This window comes from Lonchura striata, chromosome 3 (genome assembly GCF_050655825.1).
Source record: "Lonchura striata isolate lonStrDom1 chromosome 3, ASM5065582v1, whole genome shotgun sequence".
NCBI classification, from domain to species: Eukaryota; Metazoa; Chordata; class Aves; order Passeriformes; family Estrildidae; genus Lonchura; species Lonchura striata.
In genome coordinates this window covers 60608175-60634746 of record NC_140705.1, presented here as the reverse complement: position 1 = coordinate 60634746, position 26572 = coordinate 60608175, and the positions used below count along the sequence as shown (strand labels likewise).

Sequence of the window (26572 nt, the reverse complement as noted above, 5' to 3'; positions counted from 1 at the left end):
GTCTTACAGAGAATTCCTATGTGCCTAAAGGAGTCTACTTTCTCATTTTACAATGTGCCAAGAGAGGGAAGGAGAGGTAGGGAGGAAGAGAGGAGCTTGGGGAAAAAGAAGTACTATCCAAGACGTTATTACCTGGGGAGTTTAGGTGATTTGCTAGCTCGACTGATTTTTGGAGATTTCTTTGCTGCCCAGTCATCGCTGAGTTCGATGTCGCTGGAGTCAGAGCAGTTGCAGCTGTCAATCACAGTGGAAATCAAGCTGTTTCCATAGATTTCATCTATCAAGACAGGCCCCAGAAAATTTAAGTGCTGCTTCAGAAAACTGGTATAAATTATAATTCTCAGTCATCAGAAGCATAAACCTGATCTACAGGCAGCAGTTGAAATAAAACTTTGCAGAGTAAAATTAAATGTTCTCCACTCTGCCCTCAAACTCCAAATTTCCAATGGTTTGAACTCAAGTGAACATCATTCAGAGGGATGAATAGCATTCAACTGACTTTGAAATTGAGACTAAAGAATATTTTCTGCTAATTAGCAATCTATATTCCATTACTCAGAATACAAGAAGTTCTTTTCTGTAAAACAGAAAGCAGAAGGGTATAATTTTAGAAGCTTCTAGGTCATGCTAAAGATTTTTTTCACACTAGGAAAAAATATCAGAAAGCCACCATCCATGTTGCATATATGTATTTTTTAAAACTCCTGAGGATTTAATATCTGAAGTATTGCTAAATCATTTTTACACAGTGCAACAACTGAATCCTACCTGCTTTTCCGTCTGTTTTAGGATCCATGATGACAAACTCCGGCCGCAGCTTGCTGATACGACGTCCTTTCAGAATGGGCACCAGTCCCCCAAGGTATTCCAAGTACAGTGTATAACATGGACCACCAACCTCTGGGTCATCTTCCGTCCGCTTCATGGTGCAGTGAAGCCGTTCATTACCAGCTGTTGGGTAGCTGACAAAATCTCTCATATTGTTTGGGTCTGGGATTGGAGGCTTAATTAAACAGAGGAAGGAAAGAGAAAGTTTTCCAATATTGGTTGGGGTTTTTTCCTGTGGTGACTTAATTCCAACACAAGTCACTGAACTTGAGCCCAACTCTAATTTGGCAGGTGAAGATTAGTATAGGTTACTCCACGAGTTATGCAGGACCCACATGCAAGACAGAATGGCTTGTGTGTTATTTAGTAAGGTCAAAAACAGTTGTACACAGAAAAGTAATACTAATTACATCAAAAAAGAAGGTTGAACCTGTGGTCAGAGCACTGAATGAGACAACAAACCTGTCTTCAAGTTCCAGCTCTTATCAGAAACTTCTTTTTGAACTTGAGTAATGTGGTCAAGCCAATCTTGTCTCCTGCAGGCCCTCAAAGTGAACCTGGACACTCAGATCCATTCCTGGTTACTATTGGTACATGCTATGCCACTATGCTACAATGCTGTCAACTCTGGAAGAAGCTTCTACTTTTTATATCACTTCCAAGCACATGTCCCATCCTAGCTGAGGGCCTATTTATGTGCCATGTAGAGAAATACAAACACAAAGCTTGGGTTACTTTGCCCTGCTTGCCAGCACACTGTATGAATCCATGAAAAACTCAGTCCTAAAGCAGTAGGACTGCTTTTGTCTAGGACAACATAGCCAGTGTAACACAAATACTATTAATGTCTATAAGTCAACAGAGTTTCTTTTAAAATGAAATTATAAGAAAAAAAAAAAGCTATGGAAAAAACCAGGCTTCTTTAACCTGGCAAATGGGTATAAGCTGAGAAGTGACCTATAATGTGGTCCACAGGCTGGAGGGGGGAAGAGGAATGTACACAGGGGAGAGGGTGCCTTGCCTAGCACTGAAAGCATGGCTGACAACATAGGTTCAGTGGGTGACTGGAATGAGCCAAGGTCAAGTGTAAGTGCTGATGAGGCTCCAGAAACAGGCATGAAACAGGACAAGCACATGGCTTCTGGAAACCCTGCTCCCACCTCTCAGCTACACAGCACCACAACCACGCTGCATCCTCGCATCTCCTCTAGGAGGTGACACAAGGACTGTTGGCAATGATGTGTCCCTGTACTGCCCTCTGACCCCCACCAGGCCTCCTAGCCAACTGCTGCCTTCATCCAGCCCATCCTGTCCCCTCCCCTGCCTTCCCTGACAGCCAGGAAATTGTCACTGATGCTCTAGAGAAGGGTGACTCTGGAACAACATGGAAAGCACCCTGGGGAGAATCTCGGATGGAAAAAACTGGAGACTTCCAGCCTGATAAATGCTCTGCATCTTTGGAGATCCAGGAGTTATGGTTACAGCAAGGCATTTATTGTTTTTTGACAAATGAAATGATTTACAGTTGCACAAACTGCCCTGATTAGCAGTACCCAAATGGAACCATGCTGAATTATTATTTTGTAGGCATAATTTGTTCTCATTTAAGCTGGGTCAGCCCCACTGATTTCAAATTAGTTGTTCTAGCTTTGCATTGTTTTAACAAGGACTTCTGGCTCAAGAGACTGCTGTAACACATACACAAAAAATCACAAGAATGTGTGTTTGAATGTCAAGCATTTACCAGCTAATGCTCTGGTTTATAGGCAGTGATAAACAGCTTGGAAATCCCAAGATGTTACTGAGGGCAAAAGCATGAAACAAACAGGTTGTGCAGATGATTTTGCTGGTGGTACAGTAAAAGGTGTGATACCTGGTTCATTATTCCATAGCACTGTTGGAGCAGTAAGATTAGCAGAACTCAGTGTTAGTAGAAATGTTTGGGCAGCCCCAGGTTTATGCCTAACCTTCCTTGCAATATAAGCACTCATGTGAAATGTAGAGGGGCACTAGTTTTACCCCATTAATCCCTCCTGTAACTGTGACAGAACATTATAACCAGCATGAACTTCTTCAGAAGTCTTTGTGAATCACTAGCATATTCTACCCTTGTTATGTAGTTGGAAAGGCCATCTCCATGGAATAATGCAGATCAGCATGTGTGAACCTTCTTTTCAGATTTTTAATAGGCACCAAATGCATCAGTGAGGTCTTGAAGAGGATGCGAAAGCTTTTAAAATTATGAAATCTTATAATGTAGCCATTGCCACTTAGGAGCACCATAGAGGGGAGAGATCTAGTAACACTTTTCTCTTCAAAATGCACACATTTCTTTCTTTTTACCTTGATTGTTGGTATGAAGGCAGTGGTGAGGTACGAGCAGAGCCGAGGGGGGAGGGTCAGCTTGCTGATATCCTTGTCATCCCGCAGGCAGCTGGCGATGGTCTGCTGGCACAGCAGCTGCAGGCTGGAGACCCTGTGCTCCACTCTGACAACGTACAGCGCGGGCCCCGACGCCATCAGCAGGCGCGAATCCCTGTGACCCCAACAGATCGAGATGATGGGACGCTGCATGAAGAGCAAAAGGATACAACTTCAAAGGATTTTGTGCAAAAGATCTATTTCCAAGATGGCTGCACAACGAGTGATCACATGAATTCAGACTGATCACATTACCCTAATTCTTCCAGGAACTTAAAGCGCCCACCACTGCCCCCAGAATGTGAACATCTCAAATAATCAAAAACAGCAGTTGATGCTTATTCAGTGCTTTTTACTCAGGATGCTTAAACCCTTTACAAAAAGAATCAGCTACCCAATCCAGTACCTAGATAAGATAAGTGACTTTAAAGATACAGGGTGTTAAGAAGTAGGATCTTTTAATGCCATATCCAAATGAACTATTCAGTCATCTAATCAGTCTTCCTCCACTGGTAACAGTTCATCTTTTACTACTGAAAAGGTAAATTGTATGCCCAGAGATACTTAAAAAACAAGCAGAGAAAACTCAATCAGCTTTCTTGTCTTCTGCCAAGTCTTCTGCTGCAGTGTCTCCTTTGAACTGAACCTTCTGCTGCAGTGTCTCCCAGAGGAACTGAGCTGTGAAAGAGCACCAGGAACACAACAGAGAACGGCCTTTTATCCTCTACTTGTCTACGCTCAGAAATGTCCAAATCACGACAGTAAAACCAGAACAAGTCAGGGCCAACTGGTACTAAATGTCACAATGTGGAACAGAATAATGATAAACAAACACTGCTGCTTAGAACATTTATTTCCTGATTGCAAGGAGCTCCCTAAACTTTCCTTCTAAATCCCATCTTTTCTTGTAAAATAGCAGTCTGTTGTGACCTCCTTTAGCCCTATTATCATTCCTTTTGCCCTTAAGTGTTACTTGCACCCACCTGTCATCTCGCTTTCTGTGTTACAAAGCACCTGCATTTGCTTATATACACACACCCTGTGGTATTTCAATCCCATCTGCTACCTCTGTGCAAATAAACAAGAAGAGGAAAGATGAAGAATGCTCTGAAGCAGATTGTCATCAGTGAACTACAAAAGATTTACTCCTTTCTGTGAAGGTCTTCTTTGCTTTCACCATCTGTGACACTCAGAAGTTTAAGCAAACATGTTTTTCATCTAAATAATCAACTGTATTTATTGAAAGGTCAGGGTATCTTTGGAATATCTTTTCACAAGACACATCAGACAAGAAGACAGGGTCAAGACACCACCAATAAGAGCTTTTATTCACTCCTCTATTAGCAGTATGGTACCCAGATAGCAAGGTTAGATCAGCCCAGCGGTTACTCATCTGGTCTGGGGAAAAAGCCTCCCTTCCATTTACAAATTCAAGATGCTTAAAGGCAAGAAACTGGGAAGAGATGGTTTTATGTGACTGATATGAAGCAAAATGCAGCTGGCACAGCACTATACCAATGTTTATCATCATGATAAAGCATTGGATGAAATACTTCCTCACATAAGAGATCTTCCCTATGTTACCTTATACTAGATTTAAATTTTAAGGAAAATACTGTTTTTAAAGTACAAGGAATGAAGGAATTTCTTTTAAATTACATCTAGGCAATACCACACACACTCACCTGCATGAAGGCACAAATCTTCATGCTCACTGATATGCAAACAGAAGGAAGCAGCACATGAACCTTGTGATTTTCACAGTAATTGCTGAGTTAATTTTGTAGTGGAGAACTTCAAAAGAATTGAGAAATCCTTTGTGTACCATCAATAATTCTATATGGCTTGCCATAACTATTATCAGTGGGATACAGCCTTACATTTGAGGAGAGGTCACATGAAGTATCCCCTACTGATTGGGATGTCATGATTTGTGAGTGTGGCTCAGCATTCACACTGTCTGGCAGCAATGAGACAGTTCAAGCTGCTTACCAAATAAATGCAATTGAAAAGGCACTGCCACAAGGTAGGGACCTGCCACATCTACTCTATGACAGCCTGAGAACATCACAGTAGAAGTGACCCTGATTCTCCCCAAGGGTTGAATCGCAGCACTGTCTACCTGATCATGACTGTGGGATCCAAACTGCATCCTGCTGTTCACCTTGCATCAGCTACAGCTTACCTATAAACACAGTGAGGGAACAGACAAGTATGTGATTTGGCACACAAATGTTTATTTATTGGATAGACTTTAATGGCAGAAGTCGAATAGCCCAGCTATCATAATCCAATGCAGCATGCCCAGACCTGGTGTCTCACACTGCAGCTATTATAACCCAGTATATCACACCCAGCTAGGACATTCTTCATCCAAATAGAGTAATATAAAACCACCTCTTTCCTTTGGTTACTGCTGCATGCAGAGAACATCAGAGGCGCAGATAGTAGCAGTGCAGGAACCTTTGCAATCTAAAACATGGTCTCAAGGGAAAGGTTCCTCAGAAGCTTTGAAACACAGGGTAGGACTTCTGGCAATACAGCACTGTGGAGCTCCGAGGAGTATAAAGAAGTTGAAAACTTCACCACTGTTTCCCAACAGGCAACCATAATTGAGTCATCTTCTAAACTACTCAGTGTATGATGCTCCTATATTCTGTTTATGAATGTATATGCAAACAATATGTGAGTGGGTGGCTGCTTAAACAAGCACACACACAATACCTGCAAGTGCTGTACTGTTTGTAAATCATGACATTTCTACTCTTCCATTTGCACAGTTAGTCTCCTCACATACCTCATTATGTTTTAATATTTTCAACCTCAACAAAGAGCACTTGCACCCCAACACCAGACACACCTTGCCTTCAATTCTCTGAAATGATCAAACCCTTGGTGCTCCTCCAGCCCAGTGTTCAGCAACATTTCATTTACAGTGAAGGGCTAAGACGTCGGATGAGCTTCAGGGAAAATTAGTCTGTCATTACAGGCTTGGAGAAATAAAAGATCACCCAAATGCCAGATCTGCCCTGACCTTTAAAGTACTGCTCCAATAATATTATTCAATAACTATACTTCCTAGTCTTTCCCTTGGAAAGAGATGGACAAGAGAGATGAATCAATTATTGCAGCGAGTCAGTTATGAGCTGGCCACAGCTTTCTTTTCAAACTCTACTGGGAAAAAACAATTGGCCTCCAACATCCAACACAAAAGTATTGCTCCTCATAAAGCACCCACTTATTTGCACTGTTTTAGCAAAACAAGGAAGGACAAAAGCTGTTGTATCTGAATTGTTGTGTATACAAAAGTTGTTGTATACACCTGTTAAAAAATGAACAAGCAGACTCTAGGACAGAAGAATTTTATTTTCCATGTTTACACAGTTGGGGGTTTCTTTCTTCTAAGAACAAAGAAATGCAGCTACAAATATAACATGAGAATTTCTAATCTCATTTTGCATATAAAAATATCATCAGGTTTTGAAAAATCTCAGCACAAACCTGAATGAATTCCAGGGTTTAAATACCAACATGTAGCTCTATGACAATTATATATTAGAAACCATTGGCTAAAGTACAAGAAAAAAGAAAAGAGTCAGTATCAGGAGAAATACTGACTGAAGACACATCTCAAGAGGTAACCAACAAGGAGCTCTTTTGCCATTTCTTTCCAAGTGGGCTTGAAAGTAAGCTACAGCTACTCAAATCTGTACCCCCAGCTGGGGTGTTGATTCCCCTTAGAAAAGCATGCAGGAATGGATATTCCTACTCAAAGCTCTGTGGTTGCTTCTTAAGAGTCACTCTACTGTCTCTATTACAGGAGAGAATGTAATTTATACACATTCCATCACTTGTATGCAGTTCAGTCAATGAAAACACTGTTCTAGCTGATTCTTGCTGCCTGCCTTGAGCTCAGAAATTCTGAGCCATGGGGTCTGCCTGCTGCTTGAACTAATCCCTTGTTTGTTGGCACTGGGACTCCCACTGGTAATGAAATAAAAATAGTATTCCAGGGCAAAAAGCCCAGGAACTAGCAGGACTTTTCTCAGGAGGAAGAACACAACTGCAAAATAGTATCCAGTGAATGGCATGTGTAAGTAGGTTGCTTGCTTGCTCTCACTCCAGACTGCTGATGTGGAGATGCACACTCTTCCCTCTCAGAGACAAGCTGAAAGGAGCAATGGCTGCAGTGCCCACCTGGCTCTTGTGAGTTGTGTGTGCACACCTCTGTACTGCCACAGAGTTTATGGGTGCTGTGGGAGAGCAACCTAACACTCCTTTATTCTTCTGCTCCTCATATTTACAGTGGGAAAAGTATTAACTGCTAAGAACTGATGGTGACAAATTTTAAGAAATCTGCCACTGCTGTGGCCTGATATGATTTTTGATGTCATAAACTCTTATTTGATTTGTGGCTGTTTCTTATACCCTTTCTATTTCTACAGTATTTTTTAAGAAGTCAGTACAAAAGTCCATTTTAACAGAAAGAGTTGCTTAGGAAAGTGCCTTCAATTTCCAGTGCTGATCAAAATCTATTGATCCTGCACCAGAGATGATCCTGTGGCCTATATAAAGAACACCAAGGTCCTTACTGATATACTAAAGCATGTTTCATCAGTTAGTTCTAAAGTGCTGCTTTTTCTCCTGTAAGAAAAACTCTTCTTGAAGTTTGGTTGTCATCCCATAACAACTTAATAAAATTTACTTTAGGCAATATAAATTAAGGGCAACATTAATTCAGATGCAACAAACCTGAACACTCTGTGTGAAATAAATGAAGAAAAGTAAGCAAGGTCTGCTCAGCTGAATAGCATGAAAATCAGCCTCTTTGATCTGAATTAAACCTAAAATTTTACCTTCCTTCTCTAACCTTTACAAAACTAACAGGTTTCTGCAGGATCGTATAATCTTAAATCTCTTCATTCAGATGCTGGGACATTTCCAGCAGCGAAGCAGTCTGTGAAATGCTGACAGCAGCAGGTCTATAGCAAGCTGGTTGTCTTCTCAAAGATTTCTGGAAACTTCTTCTATAAAGATTTAGTCTTTGGTACACCACTTTGAATTAGGTTTAAAGAGAGTACACTGATAAACGTGATTTTTTTACATTTAATCTTGTTGTCTATGCTATATGTGAAGCTTAGTTCACTCTCATCCTTCTTTGCTGCACTCAAGATGTAATCTGTACTTACACCAGCTACACAGTGATATAAAACCTTAATGCAAATTTAGTGTAGACTTAAATTGTAGAATTAAAGGTGTATGGAGGATATCTGCATTGTAGCTTCTAAATCTGTGGTCTTGTTCCTTTGGTCCTCTCTGAGGCATATTAAAAAATCATAAAAATTGAAGAAGGGACCAAATATAAGCCACAAGACTGAACCATTAGAAAAAAAATCACAAGTTTGTTAAAGTTGGCAGTTAGATAATGTTGAAGAGATCCTGTAGGAGACTCCTGTTCAAAGTTCAGGATATAGAAAGATATGAAGCATCTGTTTCCAATCAGAAGTGACAGCAGGTACAGTTAGTTGATTATAATAAAGACCTGTCTACATATTAGATGAGATCTTCTGAAGTGACAGAACTGGGTTGCAGCATTTGGTAAACAATTTTAGCAGGACTATAAAACACTCTTAAATTAGTTGATTATTCTCATCCCTGCTTGATGCCAGGGAAAGTTTGTGAGGACTTACCAAACAATGTACGAAATTAACATTCTTCCAATAAAATAATCATGACCAGCACAGCAGCCTGCTGTTGCAATTTCATTTCTAAATGTTGAAAAAGCAGAACCATGAAAACCCTGAGCATATTTTTGGTACCTCACATTGGTGTTTGTGGTGTATACAAGAACAGGCATAGTAAGAGGTAAATTTTACACAAACTGATAGTACATTTTTGAAGTCATCAGCTGACCACCAGCCCTTAAAATATGCTCTCTGCATAGAATTCAGTTCAGTATTTGACCAGCCCTTACTGATGCTTTTTCAGCTCTTTCCACTCTATTCTGCAAAACATCCTTGCAAGATGCCAGGCTGAAGCCCCGGAGCCAGGAACAGGAGTGACTGCTACACTATGCCAACTCTACCACTCTGTTTATGAATGTCGTTGTTCAAGCAAAGCTACTGCTTTTATTTCAATACTTCTAAACAACTGTCATTTCCCTATCTAGAGCTTTATAGTCAGCAAACTAGGTTTATGAACTATAAATTTCTACATTGAAGGTAAAAGCTTAAGAGAGTTAATCAAACGAGATAGAAGATGCCAAACCACACTAAAGCTGGAGCAGAAGGCAGCATATAGAACATCTTGAAGGGATCCATGACAACAGCCATCACTGAGATGAGTTACCTGCAGTTCCCAAATCTATTCTACCATTGAGGTTTGCAGTGACTTTATGTTCAGTAACATTCTAGCCAAGTTGCATATAAATCCTGTCAGTCTTAGACTGAGTTTTGTTATAAACAATAAAATCTGTTTCCTGACTATGCTACCAAAGACAAGACAGATGAACAGCAGTTCAGTATATTTTACCGATAAAATTTTCAGACATTTGCTATGTCAAAGAATTGGGATAGAGGACCACATGGAAAATCAGTTTTGTACCTGTAATCCATTATTTTTTATATTGATGGTTATTTTCTTTTTCTGGCTTTTGTATTCAGAACAACATTCATTTGTAATCAATGTGCTTTTCCAGTCACACATTTGCTTCTTCATAAGAAAGCCTTGAAAGCCTTAGCAGAAGAGTTCTTTTTTTTTTTTTTTTTTTGTAGTTCAGTAACCAGTGATAAATCTTTTAAAATCCCATTACAAGGCTGACTGCCATGGTACAGAAAACTAATTAATTTATTCTGATGAATTTGTCATGAGACTAATTACTAGGACCACTGACTCACTCTCATCTTTGCACTACATCTTTGGAGCAGAGGCACAGCATAACAGAAGTCACCAGCATTTTTTTTGCAACAGTGTTTTGTATCTGGTTTTGTCAGTAAACCAAATACTTAACAATGTTCTAGCATACCTGTCATTTAGCTGGTAACACTGCTAGACCAGCATTCAAATACATAGGAGAATAAAGTCCATGTGAGCAGACACAGGTGTTCTTCTGAAAGACCACTCATTTCCTCCTGCAGCTGAGTAAATATGAATTTAGATGCACCAAATAAAAAGACTAAACACTGACTAATAAGAGAAGAGAGCTCAATTTTAGGTAGGTTTATGCGCATAGTTTTTAAATTAACATAAATATATCAGTTTGAATATTATTTTTATCCTAATTTCCAAAGGAATTGAGACTCCTTGATTCTGTTATTAATTGGTGGTTGCCTCTCCCTGACTATCCTCACCTTTCACTTACAACCTGGCTTACAGGTTCTGAAGTTTTTCGCTTTTAGTCTGCAGTTGACAATGGAGGAAGAAATTCCCATTACATTAAAATATTGCTATTCCCAACAAAAATAGCAGCTGGAAGGAGCAGAAAGGCTTATGTTACTACTTCCACTTTTAGAAATACTGCAGTACAAACTTGGCATTCACCTGTTCTGTCTGACCTCTCAGCTGCCCTGTAAGCACTTCACATAATGGCAGAATAATTAGCCCCCACATCAGGCACAATATGTACTTTCTCCCAGCTGGTTAAGTAGAGGAAGAAGGAGAAAAGCTGAAAACATGAAAAGAAGTTGAAGCTATACATGAAGAACTAGAGGAGATGAAAGTATTTAAATGAAGGAGAATTTGAGATCAGCAGGAACAAAGCAGTGAGGAAAAACCTGCACACACAGAGGTCACAACCTGACCTGATGGGTTCTGATGCTCAAACCACAGAGTGATTTCACAGCCTGGCACCAGAGGGTTCAACAGATGTGCACATACTGAGTTCTGGTACTAAAGTAACAGAACAAGATTTTCTTTCACCTGGGCTGGGAAAAGCAACACTGATATAAATATGTTTTCTTCAGAAGCAATCCAGAGAGGAAAGGGCTGTGCTACTTTGCTGCAAGGGCTACGTTTAAGACAACACAGCTGTGTTTATGGGTAAGTCCTTTAGGTACCTAAATCAGCATTAGATATCACTGTACATATTTAGGTTGGCTTTAGAGACCATTATTTTACACTTTACACAACTAAAGAATTCTATCTAAATTAGAGTGCTAAGGTTAATAAGCACAGGTTAATGCTAAATATAAGCAAACACAAAGGCTTAGCAGGTGGTTTACTATGTCACCCTTTTGCATCCATTCCAGATCAGGGTACTGGAAAAAAAATGATAATACATGGTATCATCATTAAATATAATTAATATATCTACATCATTTTCCTTCACTTTTAGATTTCAAAGCTATTATAATGTTTCATTACTAGCAGCAGAAGTCAGAATGGAGTCATCCCTATTCTGCAGAAAATAACACAAGAATTACATTCAAGCTGGGCTCAGAAGTACCAGCAAAGACGTATGAAGCATGTTGTGCTCCTGAGCAGCTCACAGACCACGTACTGGCATTTATTTGGCAAGTTACATGACTGAGGTTACTGCATCACACCAAATGACTGTACATTATATAATTACAGTAACGGAATAATCTTGTAGTTATGATACTGGACTTGGAACATTTTTGTCCAGCTCTTGGCTCTGCTACAACATTAAGCAAGTAATTCAGTATTTTTCTTCTCACTCACTTATTCATAAAACAATGGAATTTTCTTTTTCTGTCTGTTCATGGCCCAGTGAGTTTGGGAAACAGACTTTCACCTTTTGTATTTCCACAATACCTAGCACAGAGGACCTCAGAATCAGGTGCAGTCTTGCATGTCTACCTTAATGCAAACAACCATTGTTTATAGCACAATTTTATCTAAATTATGTTTTAGGATGGATTTGGGACATTTTGCAACATTTTCCACATTGCAGGTCTACAACAATGAGCTAATGTGGGAAAAACATGTCAGCAAAACAACTTTAAAAAATGTCTCCTACCTGCACAGGTGTCTCCAGAGTGTAGATATGTTCCCCCCGCACGTTGTAGAACTTGACAAGTGCGCTTTTCAGCAGGGAACCATTGCTGAGGTCAACCAGCTGGTTCTGCTTCTCCATGCCTGCTACTGCAAGCAGGTCTCCTTGTGTGCACCATTGTACCACCACATCTGGAATCACAAAGATGGTTTGCAGTAACCACTGACTAGAAACAACAGGAACACCATTTCCAGATGCTGCAAAGTGACTTGAAAAGATAAAACATGCTCTCAAAAGTTACTTAAGTACTTAGAAATCTATATCCTTTCATTGAAATAGTAGAAAACATGCCACAGATGCACTTTTGACAATGACTATTTTGTAAATTGAAATAAAATGTGTAAACAACATTCTTTTCACTCTATGGTGAGTCTAGATTGTAATCAACAGCTGCCCCTACACACCTAAGGACAAGAATTTACTAGAGATGTTGAAACTGATATGGAAGATCCTACATACAGCTTTGCAGGAAATAAGTGGAATCAAGTTAATGTGCAGATAAATAATCTTACTAAGAAAGCAGCAAAGAGTGTTTGTCTGGAAAGGCCTAAAATGTAAAAAAGCAAAATATCTGGCAATGTCTCATGTTCTCACAGCTATGAATGTAACTTTTAGCATAACTCAAAACTAGAGTTACAACATGAAACTAGAATTACTTGGACTTTTGTCCATAAATACATATGACTTCCATATGATATGTTTTCTTTTGCCACCATCACACAAAGATGATGAGGGCTCTGCACAATCTCTCTTACAAGGAGAGGCTGAGGGAGCTGGACTTGTTTGGTCTAGAGCAGCCTGAGAGTGGATCTCATTATCTCAAAGGTTTGTGCAGAAAAGATGGTGCCAGACTCTTTCCAGTGGTGCCCAGTGACAGGATGAGGAACAATGGCCATAATCTAAATCAAAGAAGTTTGACCTCAACATGAGGAAGAACTTCTTTACACTGAAAGTGGCAGACCACTGGAAGAGGCTGCCCAGGGAGATGAGGAGTCTCCCTCTCTGGAGACATTCAAAACCCACCAAGACAAGTCCCTGTGTAACCTGTTCTAGAGGACCCTGCCTGGGGAGGGGGGTTGGACTGGCTGATCCCCAGAGGTCCCCTTCCAGCCCTAATGATTCTGTGATTCTGACTTGTGAAAATCTACTCAGGTGCTTAGCAAGGCTTTGCTGGAATCACACAGGGACTGCTCAGACTCTCATATACATGGATATGAATATACATATCAGTTACTTCTCTTACAGGCACCTCATGATAAGGGACGCCCACAGCTTAATTTGGGGATGCTTATTTCAAACCCTTATATCCTCTAGTTCTTTGTCACCCTTCTGGAGTAATTCTAAAAAAGTATTTTGCATTTCTGCTTGTGTTCCAAAGGCAGATTTGCATGTTCATGGAATACCAAGCTAGTTTTAAATCTTTTTACTCTTAAACCAGAGGTGAAAGGCAGCTATTTTGTGCTGAGACAAAGTGAAGGTAAAGGCATAACTTTTGTGCTCTGGGATGCTCAATCTGCCAAGAACCCTTTGAAGACACTTGTGGGCGAGAAGCTGTCTTTAAATGAAGAAGCAAGAGAGAAATGAGAGTTGGCAGGAAGGATCTCAAAATTGTTTCAAGTTGTCAACTTGTCATTTTCAGAGACTTTTATGTGCAATTTAAAATGGTTTTTGTATTATTTCAACTTTCTGATATTTCTCATGGGAATTATGCTTCTGTACATATCAGAGGGAAGCCGCATGTTCCTCAAGGTAATTCTTCCACAGCCAGGCATTGTATGCCTCTTGTTTTCTCTTAGTTTTCAGTCCCCTAAGTAAGCTACAATGGGATTTAATTCATGCTTCTTGGAGAGGAAGAAGATAGGCAAATTAGAAATAAACAAGGCAAGCTGATCAGCTCCACTTTTTGTAACTGGATAACTATGGAACTACCATAATGAAAAAAACTTTCTCCTTTGGATACATGTCTTCAGGTAAAACTTTCAGCTGATCCCCATAACAAGAGGAAGAGGGCTGTCCAGCAGTTTTTTTCTCTCTTTCTCAAAGTTCTAGAATTAGACTGCTGCAAAAGCAGCAAAGGGGTGGAAATGGGCTATGGGCTGCAGCATCTCTCCAGGGCAGTGTGGCTCTACTGACAGACTTGCACTGCCAACAGGATCTTCAATGACTACTGGATCTTTACACAAAATAACTGATGAACAGGTTCTCAGCACTAGCACAGAGATTAAAAATCAAATGGAGGATTCATTTAGGTCTACAAGTGAATCAGTGAACCAGTCAACCCTCAAAACTACTTTCCAGCCACCACAGGCATGTATATCAGCAAGCCTTGAACACAGAGCACTGTAAATGTGCAACAGCTCTTCAGGCAGTAGTTGTGGCTAACTAGTACAATTAAGGAAGCACTGCAATGAGAATCACAGAGTTACAAAGCACACACACAAAAAAGGGATGCATCTGAACAATTCAGGGCCTCCACTAGGACTGACAAAACTACTGGGACTGTTCAAACTGGATCAAAAGAACTTCTATTTGGGTAATCAAATTATTAAGGTTTTTCCTCTGTCAATTTAACAGAAATATTATCAGTAAAATGACAACTCTGCAAAACTAGTAGGATATATATTCTCTCTATATTAAAAATACATTGCTACTGCTTGAAATAATTTCATAGTTGCCTACTTTAAAAATACATTGAGTAGCCTATAGCAGCCAATAAAGGCAAGGATATCTGCTGCAGAGATCACAGAGCAATACTTTGAGATTTTAAACACAAACACACAAACAAGGACTTGTAGATAATACTGAAGACCCTACTTGGTGATTCTGCACATTCTTGCCTGTGATAAAACCCAGTAAAATTTAGAGTCACTTGAAAAAAATGATGAAGATACAGGAAATGTGAACATCTAGATAAAACCAGACATAAAATACTTTCCACTGTACAACAACACTGTTGTTTCTTAAAACAACAGACAGCAATATCCCAATCATCTTTCTCTGTCTCACACACATTCCCAATTCAGTAAGTTGCTGCATATTTTTTGTCTATTTTGTCTGATGACAAAAATATAGTCTAGCTTATAACTAATAAAAATATTCCTACCCTATCTAGCACATTAATATTTTGCTACAGGAGAGTGACATACTTCAGGGATCTTTTTTGCACTAGTGAAAGTCAGTGGGGAAGGAGAAACTGGACAGACATCCTCAGCAAGATATTCTCTGTTTAGAGTTGCAGGGCTCTAAGCTTGGGGATATTTCTCCTACTGTTCCCAGCTGAAAGCTAGACTAGATGACAATTCAAGACTGCTCAGTACCCTAATTACTCTAATATTGTATTGTATTCAGAAATGCTGAGTAGATCCATTGGTGATTATCACAAGAGCTTCTTTAAGTTGGCTCCAGTTTTCCACACTTTTGTTAACCTTTCAGCTGATGAAAGGGTTGTAGGGTTGTCTCACAATGCTGTGTTTTGCCACTCATACATTTCTTGTGTTGGCACAGATGGAGAAGGGAACAGAAAAGAAACCTCAAAGGTGATGTTTTTACCTCCCAAGACTACTGTACATATCAGATCACCCAAAAACTGTGGGGCTGGTGTTAGGACAACTTTTCACCAAAAACATCCCACTATTTCGGAACAGCTAAGAGTTTTCTCCAATAGCCTAATTCTCTTTTCATCTAATTTAAAACTAATTTACCTGTGAAGATGAAAAAGCTTCAGTGGAACCTATATTTAAGCATGTGCCTGTGTGCTGTACTGAATTGAAGTATCTCTGCAGGCAAAGCACAGTAAATTGCACAGAGAGTGCTGGCAAAGTAAAGGACATTTTAATAGGCAAGAACAGTAAAAATTTCAATGTGAGTTAAAGATTTTACATGGAATACTGATTGTACAAACATTCGTGCACATCACTTAGCAAAATGTATAGTAATTAATCACTGGGATTTTTTCTCTCTCAAAATAACTTGCCTCTTGACAATTAATAATTCCAGCAAGTTTTCAATAATTGTGAGAACCAAAGAAGCACTGCAATTTATACCAGGTTATTAAAAGCATGGAAGCCCTTGTGAGTTAGACATGCAAAGAAAGTGTGACATAACAGAGACATTCACGCAAAAAAATATAATCATATTAATGCATTCTGCTGGAAAACTGCAAAACAGATCAGTTGCCCTACACAACTGCCACAAAAACACAATCTCAAAAATATTGTGAAGCATTTTTTCAAACACAAAAACTCCATCAGCCAAGAGCTGCTCTTCCTCCAGCAGATGTCACTGCTGGAAACATCAATAACAGTGCTGAGGGCTCCTGGGTTAAGGAGTGAGAGGCACAAAAATGTAACCTATGCACACATTATCAAAAATGCAAGAAAAACAGGACATAGGAGAGGGTGAAATGGCTTCTTTTTTGTACCTTTCAACCCTGAGCGGATGATAGTAGGAGACAAGTCATCGTAATTGTTCATTAAACTGATGTCTCCTGACGTGAAGCTGACAGTAAGCAGTGGCTTGGTGTTCTGCACTGGCACTGGATAGGCAGCTGGTCCATCTGCAAAACAAGGCTCTGAGTGAGCAAAAGGTGAACAACCAAAAATAATCACATCCAGGCTGAAACACACTGTACTTCAGCCTACCACCATCAGGAGCTGTTCCAAGCCTCCCTACCGGTTTATTTCTGCAACATCTGTGGGCACAAGCAAAGCAGGTTTAGCTAGTTAAGCTTCTCCATTTCTGTGAAACCTCAGTGCTTTTACTTTGTCAATTTTTACTGCACATATCCACAGTGATTTATGCGCATACTATTAATTTACATAGTGGTGTTTTTCAGTCTTTCTCAAGACTTCAAAGTGACAAAGAAATGGAAAACCAGTGCCTTAGAAGACTTTCTAGGAACCCCAGTTGAAAGTCAGCATGATGAACAATATAAGGACATTAAAAGCAATTTGTTCTGTACCCTTTTTGCTTGGGTAGGTACCAGGGACTCATCCTGAAGTCACACAGAGACATTTTAAGAACTTCTAAGAGAACATACTGACCTTTCACAAATTACTAAACGTCTAGGCAGTAGCATGAAAAGACACCTGCCATTCTACATAACAGGATCCAATGCACCCAAAAGTAGACATGAGCCCAAAAGGAACACTTGGCTTTAAAAACCATTTCTGCAAAGTCTCTGGTCCTCTGAGCTTGTTTTTCAGCAATTCACTAAAATTCCTTCAATCAAATACTTCATGATCAATATTGCCATCTGTAGATTTTGGTGTTTAACTCCTGTTCACAGTTTCTGAGAGGAGATGCCACTGGTCCCTGATTAAGTGCCTGTCAAGGCCCAGCCAACATCTTTCCAGTCAACAAAAATGGCAGAACCAGTTAAGAGTAGTATTGTTTCCTGAACTTGTAAAAAAGCTGATAGGAAAGCATTTTGGATAAAGATGTCTAGTAACTGGCACCTTTGTGTGTATATAATTTAATAAGAAAATCCCAACAAACTTCTGGTCCTTCCTACACATCTGTGTGAGTCAAAGGCTTGTCACCTTTGAGAGGTTTATGCTGCATCTGCTCTAAAGAAAACACATTATGTTTGGGTAATCATTAAAATAGGCTTGTAACGAGTCCACCCACTCCCCTGACTGACTCAGAAAAAGCTAAACACACATTTGGATCATTTAAGCTCTCATCTGTGTACTCTGCAATTTCGCCATCCTCCAACTGGAACCTCAGTATTTTTAAAAAAAAACACAACAAAAATCCAATTTATTTTTGTTGTCTGTCTTGCTTTAGGAGCAAGTTTGAAATTTCTTTCTTTCCTTCTAGGGTAAGAAATCTTACCCAGTACTAGAAGAGAGACATGAAAGCCAAAACAAAATTCAGTTTTAAAATATGCTAACATTTACCAGGTGATCAGATATTATCTTTCAATATTTGTTAAAAACAATCTTATTATATAGACACATACTGGAAAAGGTATATCTTTTGGTCTGAATCCAAATTAAGAGTTAAAACTGCAAAAGTCCTCAATTCAGAGGTTCAGATCCAAGATGCAAATTCAGAATTATTTTTGAATAATTGTTATGTATTTAAAATTTCCACTGTACAATCACTGACTGTTATATAAACTTAGTTCTTAATGTAGTTCAGGCTTTATACACTGGAACACAGGAACAGCTTACCTAGAGCTTATAAACTGATCAAGCACATCAACAGGAAGTATTATTATTACTTGAATGAGAAGGGTGGGACAGACTGTGCATGGACACCTAGGCCTTATAAGTCTTCACTACTGATGATTTCCAAAGATTTTAAAACAAAAATATTTCATCAAACTAGGTGTATTGAAACTTAGGAGAGGGGAGGGTTTATTCCTGACTCTCAAACTGGCAGTGTGCTCTGAAGCATGTGAATTAATAACTCCAGCCAACTCCAGTCACCCTGCTTCTACCCTGTGTAATTGCAGGAAATATCTTCATTTCTGAGCCTTCTGCAGTATTTATGGAACTCTTTATGTCAGGACTATGAAGGATGGGACTGTAATGATGAGCATTACAGAAATCCTACAAAACAGAGATAAAACTAAATATATAGTACTTTACACCATGTCTAGTACTGCTGTCTTTTCACATGAATCTATATAATAGTGCATTAATTTCTGTGGCTGCACTCTGTACCTCCATACACACAAACCACTGCGATATCTCATATCTGCTTATCAGTGAAACCTGACATGTCCCTGTCTACTGTTTTTCACTCACCCTCACTGAAAACATATTGAGCTTTGTGTCGTTATCTCATTTGTGCAAACAGAGGCAGAGCAGCACAAATGAGGTATGACCTGCAGCAAGGCTGGTGGCAGAGCTGGGAACAAACCCACTCTCCCATACCAGCTCTCTGCTCCAAGAGAGCTTGAAATTGTGGCCACCCTGCTGGTTTTGTAGGGCATGACATGGCCCTGGCATGTGAGATGTCTTCATGAGCACATGCAAAGCTGAAACAGAAGGATGTGCACATAACCCTACCTTGTGGTGGGGAATAGTCGTCGGAGTCCGTGTCGCTCTCGCTGCTGTCCTCCACCAGGAAGCTGGGGTAGTTCCAGGACATGTTGAGGATGCCATCTGACTCATGGAGGAGCACGTGGGCCAGCATTCGCCCATGGCAGTCCATGACGATAACTTGTCCATCAGCAGTGCCAAACAGTACCTGAAAATAACACAACAACCCTCAGGCCTGCCAAATGTCAGCCACAGGATACACAGGATACAAATATCACCCTTCAAATACATCTTGTAATTAACTAGCTACCCTGGAAATTAACTGAAAACAAAGCAGTCATGGATGTGAAAGGGTGCTAGAACAGGACCTGGCAAAGATGAATGTAAAGAATGAAGTTAAAGCAGCAGAGTCTACATGTAAGTTTGTAAAATCTGTGAGCAAATAATGTTTCATGGTGGATGCATTTCATTCACTTTAATATGAGACACTACACTTCATTTGAACTTGATCATTACCACAATTAAAGTGAGTTGTCAGAAAGGCTACCAAGATTCTTAAGTATTCTTGTATAATACAAAAACTCCCAAACCTGGTGGTAGAAAAGGTGTGCATCAGTCTTAACAATATCAAAAGAAAAGACACAGCTGACAAAAGTGAGGTCCTGGCAGAGATTTCAAATGGTTCATGAGAAATAGAAAGCCGAATAGAGAAGGACAGGTTATTCATTTGATGAGCTAAAGAAGGTAGGAGAATGGAAAAAAAACCCCAAAAACTTAAAAAAACCAAAAGCAGTATGATCAGTTAGCTGGAAGTAGATTATCATAGGCCAAGGGGAAGGCAATGTGCTGCACATCCAGGAAGAGAGGAGAAGAGCTTCCACCCACCATTTCAAACACAAAATGGATAACCCAATTTTTTTCTTGCCTTTAAACTAGTTCATAGCCAATCACAGACCAAAGTCAGACTGACTGGAATCTGCAATTTCTTTTTTAATAAATTCTTCTTGAGGATTTAAGAAAGTTAAGTTCCTGCATATTTGATTAATTTTAACAGAAAAATCAGGAAATAAGGACTAATAAATCCTAAAGCAATAAATGCATTAGCCAAGGCTGTTGCTGCCATCACATAATTCTGTATGAGGCAAATACACTTTAAAGCAAGTTTAAAAGCACCCATCAGCTTGAAAACTAGCCAGCATTAAAAATGAAGCTAAAAGGAAGGTCAAATCTTACACTTGCTCTCCAGTGTACCACCTATTTCCAGTACTTGTAAATTTAGGGTTCTAACAATTATATGCCCAGATCAGAAACTCACAAAGCCTTGTATCTTACTTTTGAGAGTGGTCAAGTGTTTGGAAAAGAGTAAAAGAACAGGATGCACTGAGCAAGTATGTCCCCTGCACACTCCTATAGCTTTCAACAAAAAAAAAAAACCACAATCCCTCTTCACTGATAATTGATAATTTCATTTGGCAACCTTTAGCTCCTTATACTGAAAGAAACATGAATAATTGTTCCCTAATAACATTCTTAACATTGGTCACAATTTTACAGACCTCTATTATGTAATTCCCTAGTCATCTCTTTCCCAAGCTGAAGAATCACAGCCTACGTAGGATCTCCATGTACAGCTGTTGCTCAAAGCCTGCAATCGCCCTTGGTGACCTCTGCTGTCAGAGGTCTTCTTTTCTATCTTCCTGCTGAGAGGCTGTATCAGACCTGAAGCATGCAATTGTGTATTGCATCAGTCTTATATAACAGTAGTCTCCTAGGAAGCAGTAGTCATTATTGCACTTTTGAAAGTTTCAGAAAGGAAGTGTGGCTTCTTAAGTGTTAGTAAAAAACCAAACAACAACAAAAAAACCAAACCAAACAAACAAACAAAAAATACTAGAGTTCTTTTTATGATCAACGTAATGAAAGTTGTAAACTTAGAATGGCAATTTAACAGAATTACCATAAAGTAATGAAAATCTTAAGAAAAACAATGGAGTTGTTTCCCATTATCAAGAATATTGAAAAAAATCAGTATCTGGCTGCCTTAACTATAATCATTACATGTTACAAATATTTTTGTGTGAAATAGTTGCTGGGTTAAAACAGCCTCAGAATACTATTCTTAGATGTAAAACCAAGAACTCAGTCTTTGTTCATCTCACACTATCCTCCTTTGTGAGATCTTATTCTATTCTTCTTCCACTTGTATCATCACATCTGGTTTCACACTGTTCATTATTTCCACTGCTTTCACATGCATGATCAGTGTACAGCCACTTTCACTATTCATTTTCAAAACACAGCCACTCTCTGATCTCAACAAAACAAACTTTTAAAAAGGCAAAATCCTACCAGTTGTCACTTGCTAGCTTCTCACACCACTCTCAGACTACTAGAGATTAGTTTCTAACTAGCCTACAAGAAGTTCTTTAACAGCAAATACCCAGACAGAGGAGGTGAGCCTCTGTTGTTTCTGAAAATAGCAGTACAAGAGTCTGCCTTCTAAAACCCTGCAGAAACATTTTATAATTGGGTATAGGAACAAAATCTTTGAATTCATCACTCAACAGTTCAGTCTCATCTCAATCTAAAGCTAATTCTTTTGAGTAGCACTGCCCCCAAATAATTTAAAATTATGAAGTCCTCAGTAATTTCCAGTTCAGAGCAGCTGCATGTCAGCATCTTAATTCTTGCACTGGAACTTGAGAGAGCTCTTTAGCAACCTAGAAATATCAGAGGGCACACTTCATCTCTTCAGCCAGGCTGTAGGTTTCAAGGAGCAGCTTTAAGTTTCAGGGTTATTGTAGCAATACAACCTTTAAGATGAAAGCATTTATCAGCCTGATAGTCCTGCTGGCTGAACTCCTGCTGAAGCTGTAAAAATGTCTAATGGTGTTATCATCCATAACATTACTCAGGTTATAAATGCCACACTCAAGCTACTTATGTCAGATGAATAAAACTCTCTTGACCTTCAGACAAAAGGTTGAGCCACAGGATATCCCTAAAGGATTTAACAGAGGAATTAAGAAGTTACATTTTAGATACTTAATTTTGTGTGTGTGTGTGTGTGTGTGTGTTTGCAGATGTAGGAGGTCAGACAGAATGTTGGAAAAAGGTAACAAGTTATAGTGGTTTGTTAACCCTTGAACACAAAAGCTAAGTGATAAGAATAATAATTTTTAAAAACCCAAGTACTTATTTTTAGGTGGTTCTTTGCCCCCTTGTTCTGTTCTTCTCTTGACTCATCTCTTCTCCTTTCGTACTGCTTATTATTACAACTGATCTTACATGTATTACCAACTGCAGAATTGCATTTGCAGCATATGGAAAATCTGATAATCAAATACCTAAAATCACCCAGTACCACAACATAAATATAGTATGTCTTTACCAAATATCAAACATGACAAAGCCTACACTACAGTGGAGCTGTAGCTGATTAAAAGTCACAGAAATGCAGGGCTCCTGTAGTGCCCAGATGTTGTGTGCTTTGAAGGGGAAACTGTGATAAACAGCACTGGGAAAGCACACACAGTTTTCCAAATGTACCAAGAAATGAAAGGTAGGTTCAGTTCTGAAACACAAGTGTCTTAGTTCTCTATGAAACTCAAGCGTGGGGTGATTCCTATCTGTTACAACAAATCTGAATACCTGAAAAATGCCTTTCTCTGGAATGTGCTGACCTCTCTAGTCTATGTGCTAACTTGAGATAAGTTTCACAGCCTAGTTTTGATAAATCAATAGGTTTTTCAACTAAAGATTTTTGAACTGTCACCCATGAAACTTAGCATTCAAGATTACAACCCCCTTAAATGCCCAAGATATCTTCAAAGACACTTCAACTAAGAGTCTGAAATACACCGATTTCTAAAAGACATATAGTAAGCAAAAGATGGGGTATTTTGTTCTGAAGTATTCCTCTCATGAAGAGATTAATATTACAACAGCCAAGAAGCTAAAAATTCAGCTCAAGAGGAAAATTTGGACATGCTGTGTGACTTTGCTATATAAATTGTAATAATATTGCGCTGAACTCCACAGCTCCCGTAAGATCTGTTGTGATGCTGCAATGCTCTGGACCAGACACAGGACCAGCAGAAAGTGGTTTGGCAGCACGAAGATCCACAAAGCTACAGTGGAGTGACCACAGACCTGGTACATTGAAGGTCCAGCTCAGGAAGCCCTCATTTTCTAACAGCGGTGGTTGTTTTGCACATAACACATCTTGTTGCTATTTAATTTGGTGTAGTGTAAGTAAATAGAACTCATCAACAGTAAGCATGCTCAAGCTTTATCATAATTGGAGTACATATGAGGGGTAGAAGGCAGAATTATTCCCAATCTCAGGTTTCAGTTGTGCAAACTGAACAGTCAATACTGTTGCAAAAGATATCAATAAAACAAAATGCCTCTCTTCATGACATTTAGTACTAACACTGAAGTTTTCTAATGTTGCTGGTTAAACAAAACTCCCAGGAAATTTAATCAATACATTTTCAGAACAGGGACTGTCATTCTGCATCAAACCTTTGACTGAAGCTGAAGTTAAAGCATTAGAAGCTGAATTTGCTATAGCTGCTGGAAGAAATACAAAGCTGTTGGAGGTTACTTTAGGGTAGCACTTTTCAAGTGAGATATTCCAGTATCGTGATGTTGGAATACTAAAAAAAGATTGTGTTTGTTTTACTCCTGCTGGCTCAGGATTTTTAACAGATCCTCTCTGACTTCTCACAAAGAACAAATATCTAACAACTCACAAATGTAAAACAACTCATAGACTCCATTAATTTAAGCAGCATTGAAAATGAATCTAACAAACTCCATCCTAGTACAACCTGATTCTTAAAACCCCTAATTTTCACATACAGACAGAACTTGCCTTGTAGGACTATGCAAGATGTATGAAAAGATTGCATCTAAATTCCTGGACAAACTGAACATTCTGAAAATTAACATAATCTGTCATTAAATCTTAAGTGTTCTAATCTTCCCTGAGACATGGCTAAGCTGTCAGTAACTCCACTGAGCAATTTCTTAAGTTACAGATCTTCCTTCTCCCACAGGACCGGTAGCAGCTTTTGGTTTTAACATTCTCCAGTGTTGAACTTCCAAAGTTTGAAGCATTCCTCTTCCTACCTACTTGGCAAACCTTGCCCTTTCAGTATTCTGTTTTACTCTCTGCCCTTGTGTACATGTTTGGCACACATACCTGCTGAAATCTTGGTGCCATCGTACCAAGATGCCACTTAACAACTTGTCCTGCACAGCTGTCCATTTGCAGCTGCCTCGTTCTATGTTTTGCTTCACTGACCTTCACTTTCTCAAAATTTAGATCTGTCTTTGTGCTTTCTTCTTCAGTCTCCTCCCCCATTTTCCCCCACAGGAAAAACTAGGCACCTCAGAAAGTACACTTTGGAAAAATGCTAATAAGGTCAACCATTTACTCTGTCAGAAGATGCTGAGCAGTTCAGGAAAGCTGAATTAGTTCTGTTTGCTCTGATTTAGCCATCTGGACAAACATTCATATTTATGATACGAACAGCCTGGAACAGCCTTCATAGTTGTCACCATACTGCCATCATACTAATAGAGATAAATCTATTTTGCTCATTCAAAATTAACTGAACTATAAAGAGATAAATACACAAAATGATGGATCAACCTTCTATTTATGCAGGTAGGCTTAGTAACAAAGGAAGTACAGGGGAAATTATTGCCTTTAATTATTTTCATTCATTAGCTGAACAAAAGAATGTCAATCTTGCCAAGGTTTAACTCCACCATTCTGCAGTTCATTTAGATATAGTATTAGCATTTTGAATTCCTTGGGCTTTTCTTGTTTACTATTTCTCCATCACAAAGCAGGAGACAGTGCAGCAAACTCCTCTTAGCATACATTAGAAATTGAAGGTTTGTTTTTTCTCAGTGTCATATTTCTGGCTTTCCTTCTTTTTACCTCAAAATACAGAGAGAAATAAAGAGAAGCAGAGTGAGTGTGATAGCTAATCTCCTGCTGAATATCTTTTTTTTCCCATTAAAAATTCAGTCACTGTAAAATGATTTCTTGAACTGACACAAAAAGACATCACTAAAATTCACATACAAGCTCAGGAGGAAAGCACTAGATTTTTCTTGACTGCCTTTATGTCCAAAAACTTTAGAAGACTCTCTGTTTCCTTTGGACATGAGGAGTTAGCAGCCCCCCACATGGCTGGTACAACCCAGGATCATTCAGCTAACTGCATATATAAACACACATGCAGTGGTGAAATTCTCATTTGATGTCATTCATCCTTTCAAAAGCAGCACTGGCTGAGTTACCTACTTTCAGGCTTGTTCATCCTCTCTTTTACCAAGTCATTGGTAAAAGAGAGATGGCTTTTACAAAGCCATCAAATTGGTAAAGTCATTGATGGCTTTTACAAAGCCATCAAATGAGAAGGCAAAGTAAATCCATCAGAGATCTTGGTAACAAATCCATTTAATAAATATTGAAATACTAAAAACTGGGTATTCAAACTGCACTGGCTTTATTGCTCTCTAAAATAGTATAATGTAGCTGAATGATTGTAAATGAGATTCAGTCTTCCATGCTACTTCAGGAGTCAAAAATATAAGTAGTTTTAAAACCGGGATCTCAAGCTATTCACTACTCTGGACATTTGGGGATAGAAGCAATTGTCCAGACAAAGATGTTATATGAAATGTTATATGAAAGCATTCTGGCAAATCACAGAAAGACTGATTATTATACATTCTTGTAATTATACCTGGACTAATTCTGACTTGTGTATTCCAGGCACACACATGTCTATATTCTTTCTTGACTCTTGAAAACATTTTTCAAGCAAGCATCTTAAAGCAGTTAAGATTTTTAAGGGAAGAGTTGCCTTCCTATATAGTGTTCACAGCATTAATGATATGCCTCAGTTTAATTAAAATGTGAAAAAAATCACATTTGAAGCAGCATGCAAAATGAATAAAAGGCCAACAGCTGAACACCTTCTACAGAACATCTTCTGTGACAATTAACTTGGACAGAACTCCAAGCCTGAACCACCGAGCTCCCACAGCAGAAGTACTCTGGGATATTCTTCGAGCAGTGTTGTTTTCTGATTCCCACAAAATTGCCAGGAAAGTCTGTCTCTGAAAACACATATTCTTCACAAATATGCAATTATACATAGCAACTAAAACAACATCTGGTGGGAAAATGCAATTAGTTTTACCAACAAACACTCAATCAGGAAAAGAAGTCAACTGATACACTTGGCAGTCTCCTGCATTATTCCCAAGTCAGGTTTTAGTTATTTCCTGA

The 26572-nt window shown here is 39.0% G+C and overlaps 1 protein-coding gene across 4 annotated transcripts in view; it reads right to left on the bottom strand.

Annotated features, from left to right (window-relative positions):
* The window catches only part of TULP4 (TUB like protein 4), a 148000-nt gene that overhangs the window by 19137 nt on the left and 102291 nt on the right, over nucleotides 1-26572 (bottom strand). For all 4 annotated transcript variants that reach the window (XM_021540432.4, XM_021540430.4, XM_085575269.1 and 1 more), the window contains exons 5-10: nucleotides 19282-19462; nucleotides 16683-16817; nucleotides 12227-12393; nucleotides 3172-3396; nucleotides 769-1003; nucleotides 133-277 (exon numbers count right to left, since the gene is read on the bottom strand). In XM_021540432.4, the coding sequence (XP_021396107.1) occupies nucleotides 133-277; nucleotides 769-1003; nucleotides 3172-3396; nucleotides 12227-12393; nucleotides 16683-16817; nucleotides 19282-19462 (1088 nt within the window). The remainder of the gene's footprint in view (nucleotides 1-132; nucleotides 278-768; nucleotides 1004-3171; nucleotides 3397-12226; nucleotides 12394-16682; nucleotides 16818-19281; nucleotides 19463-26572) is intronic.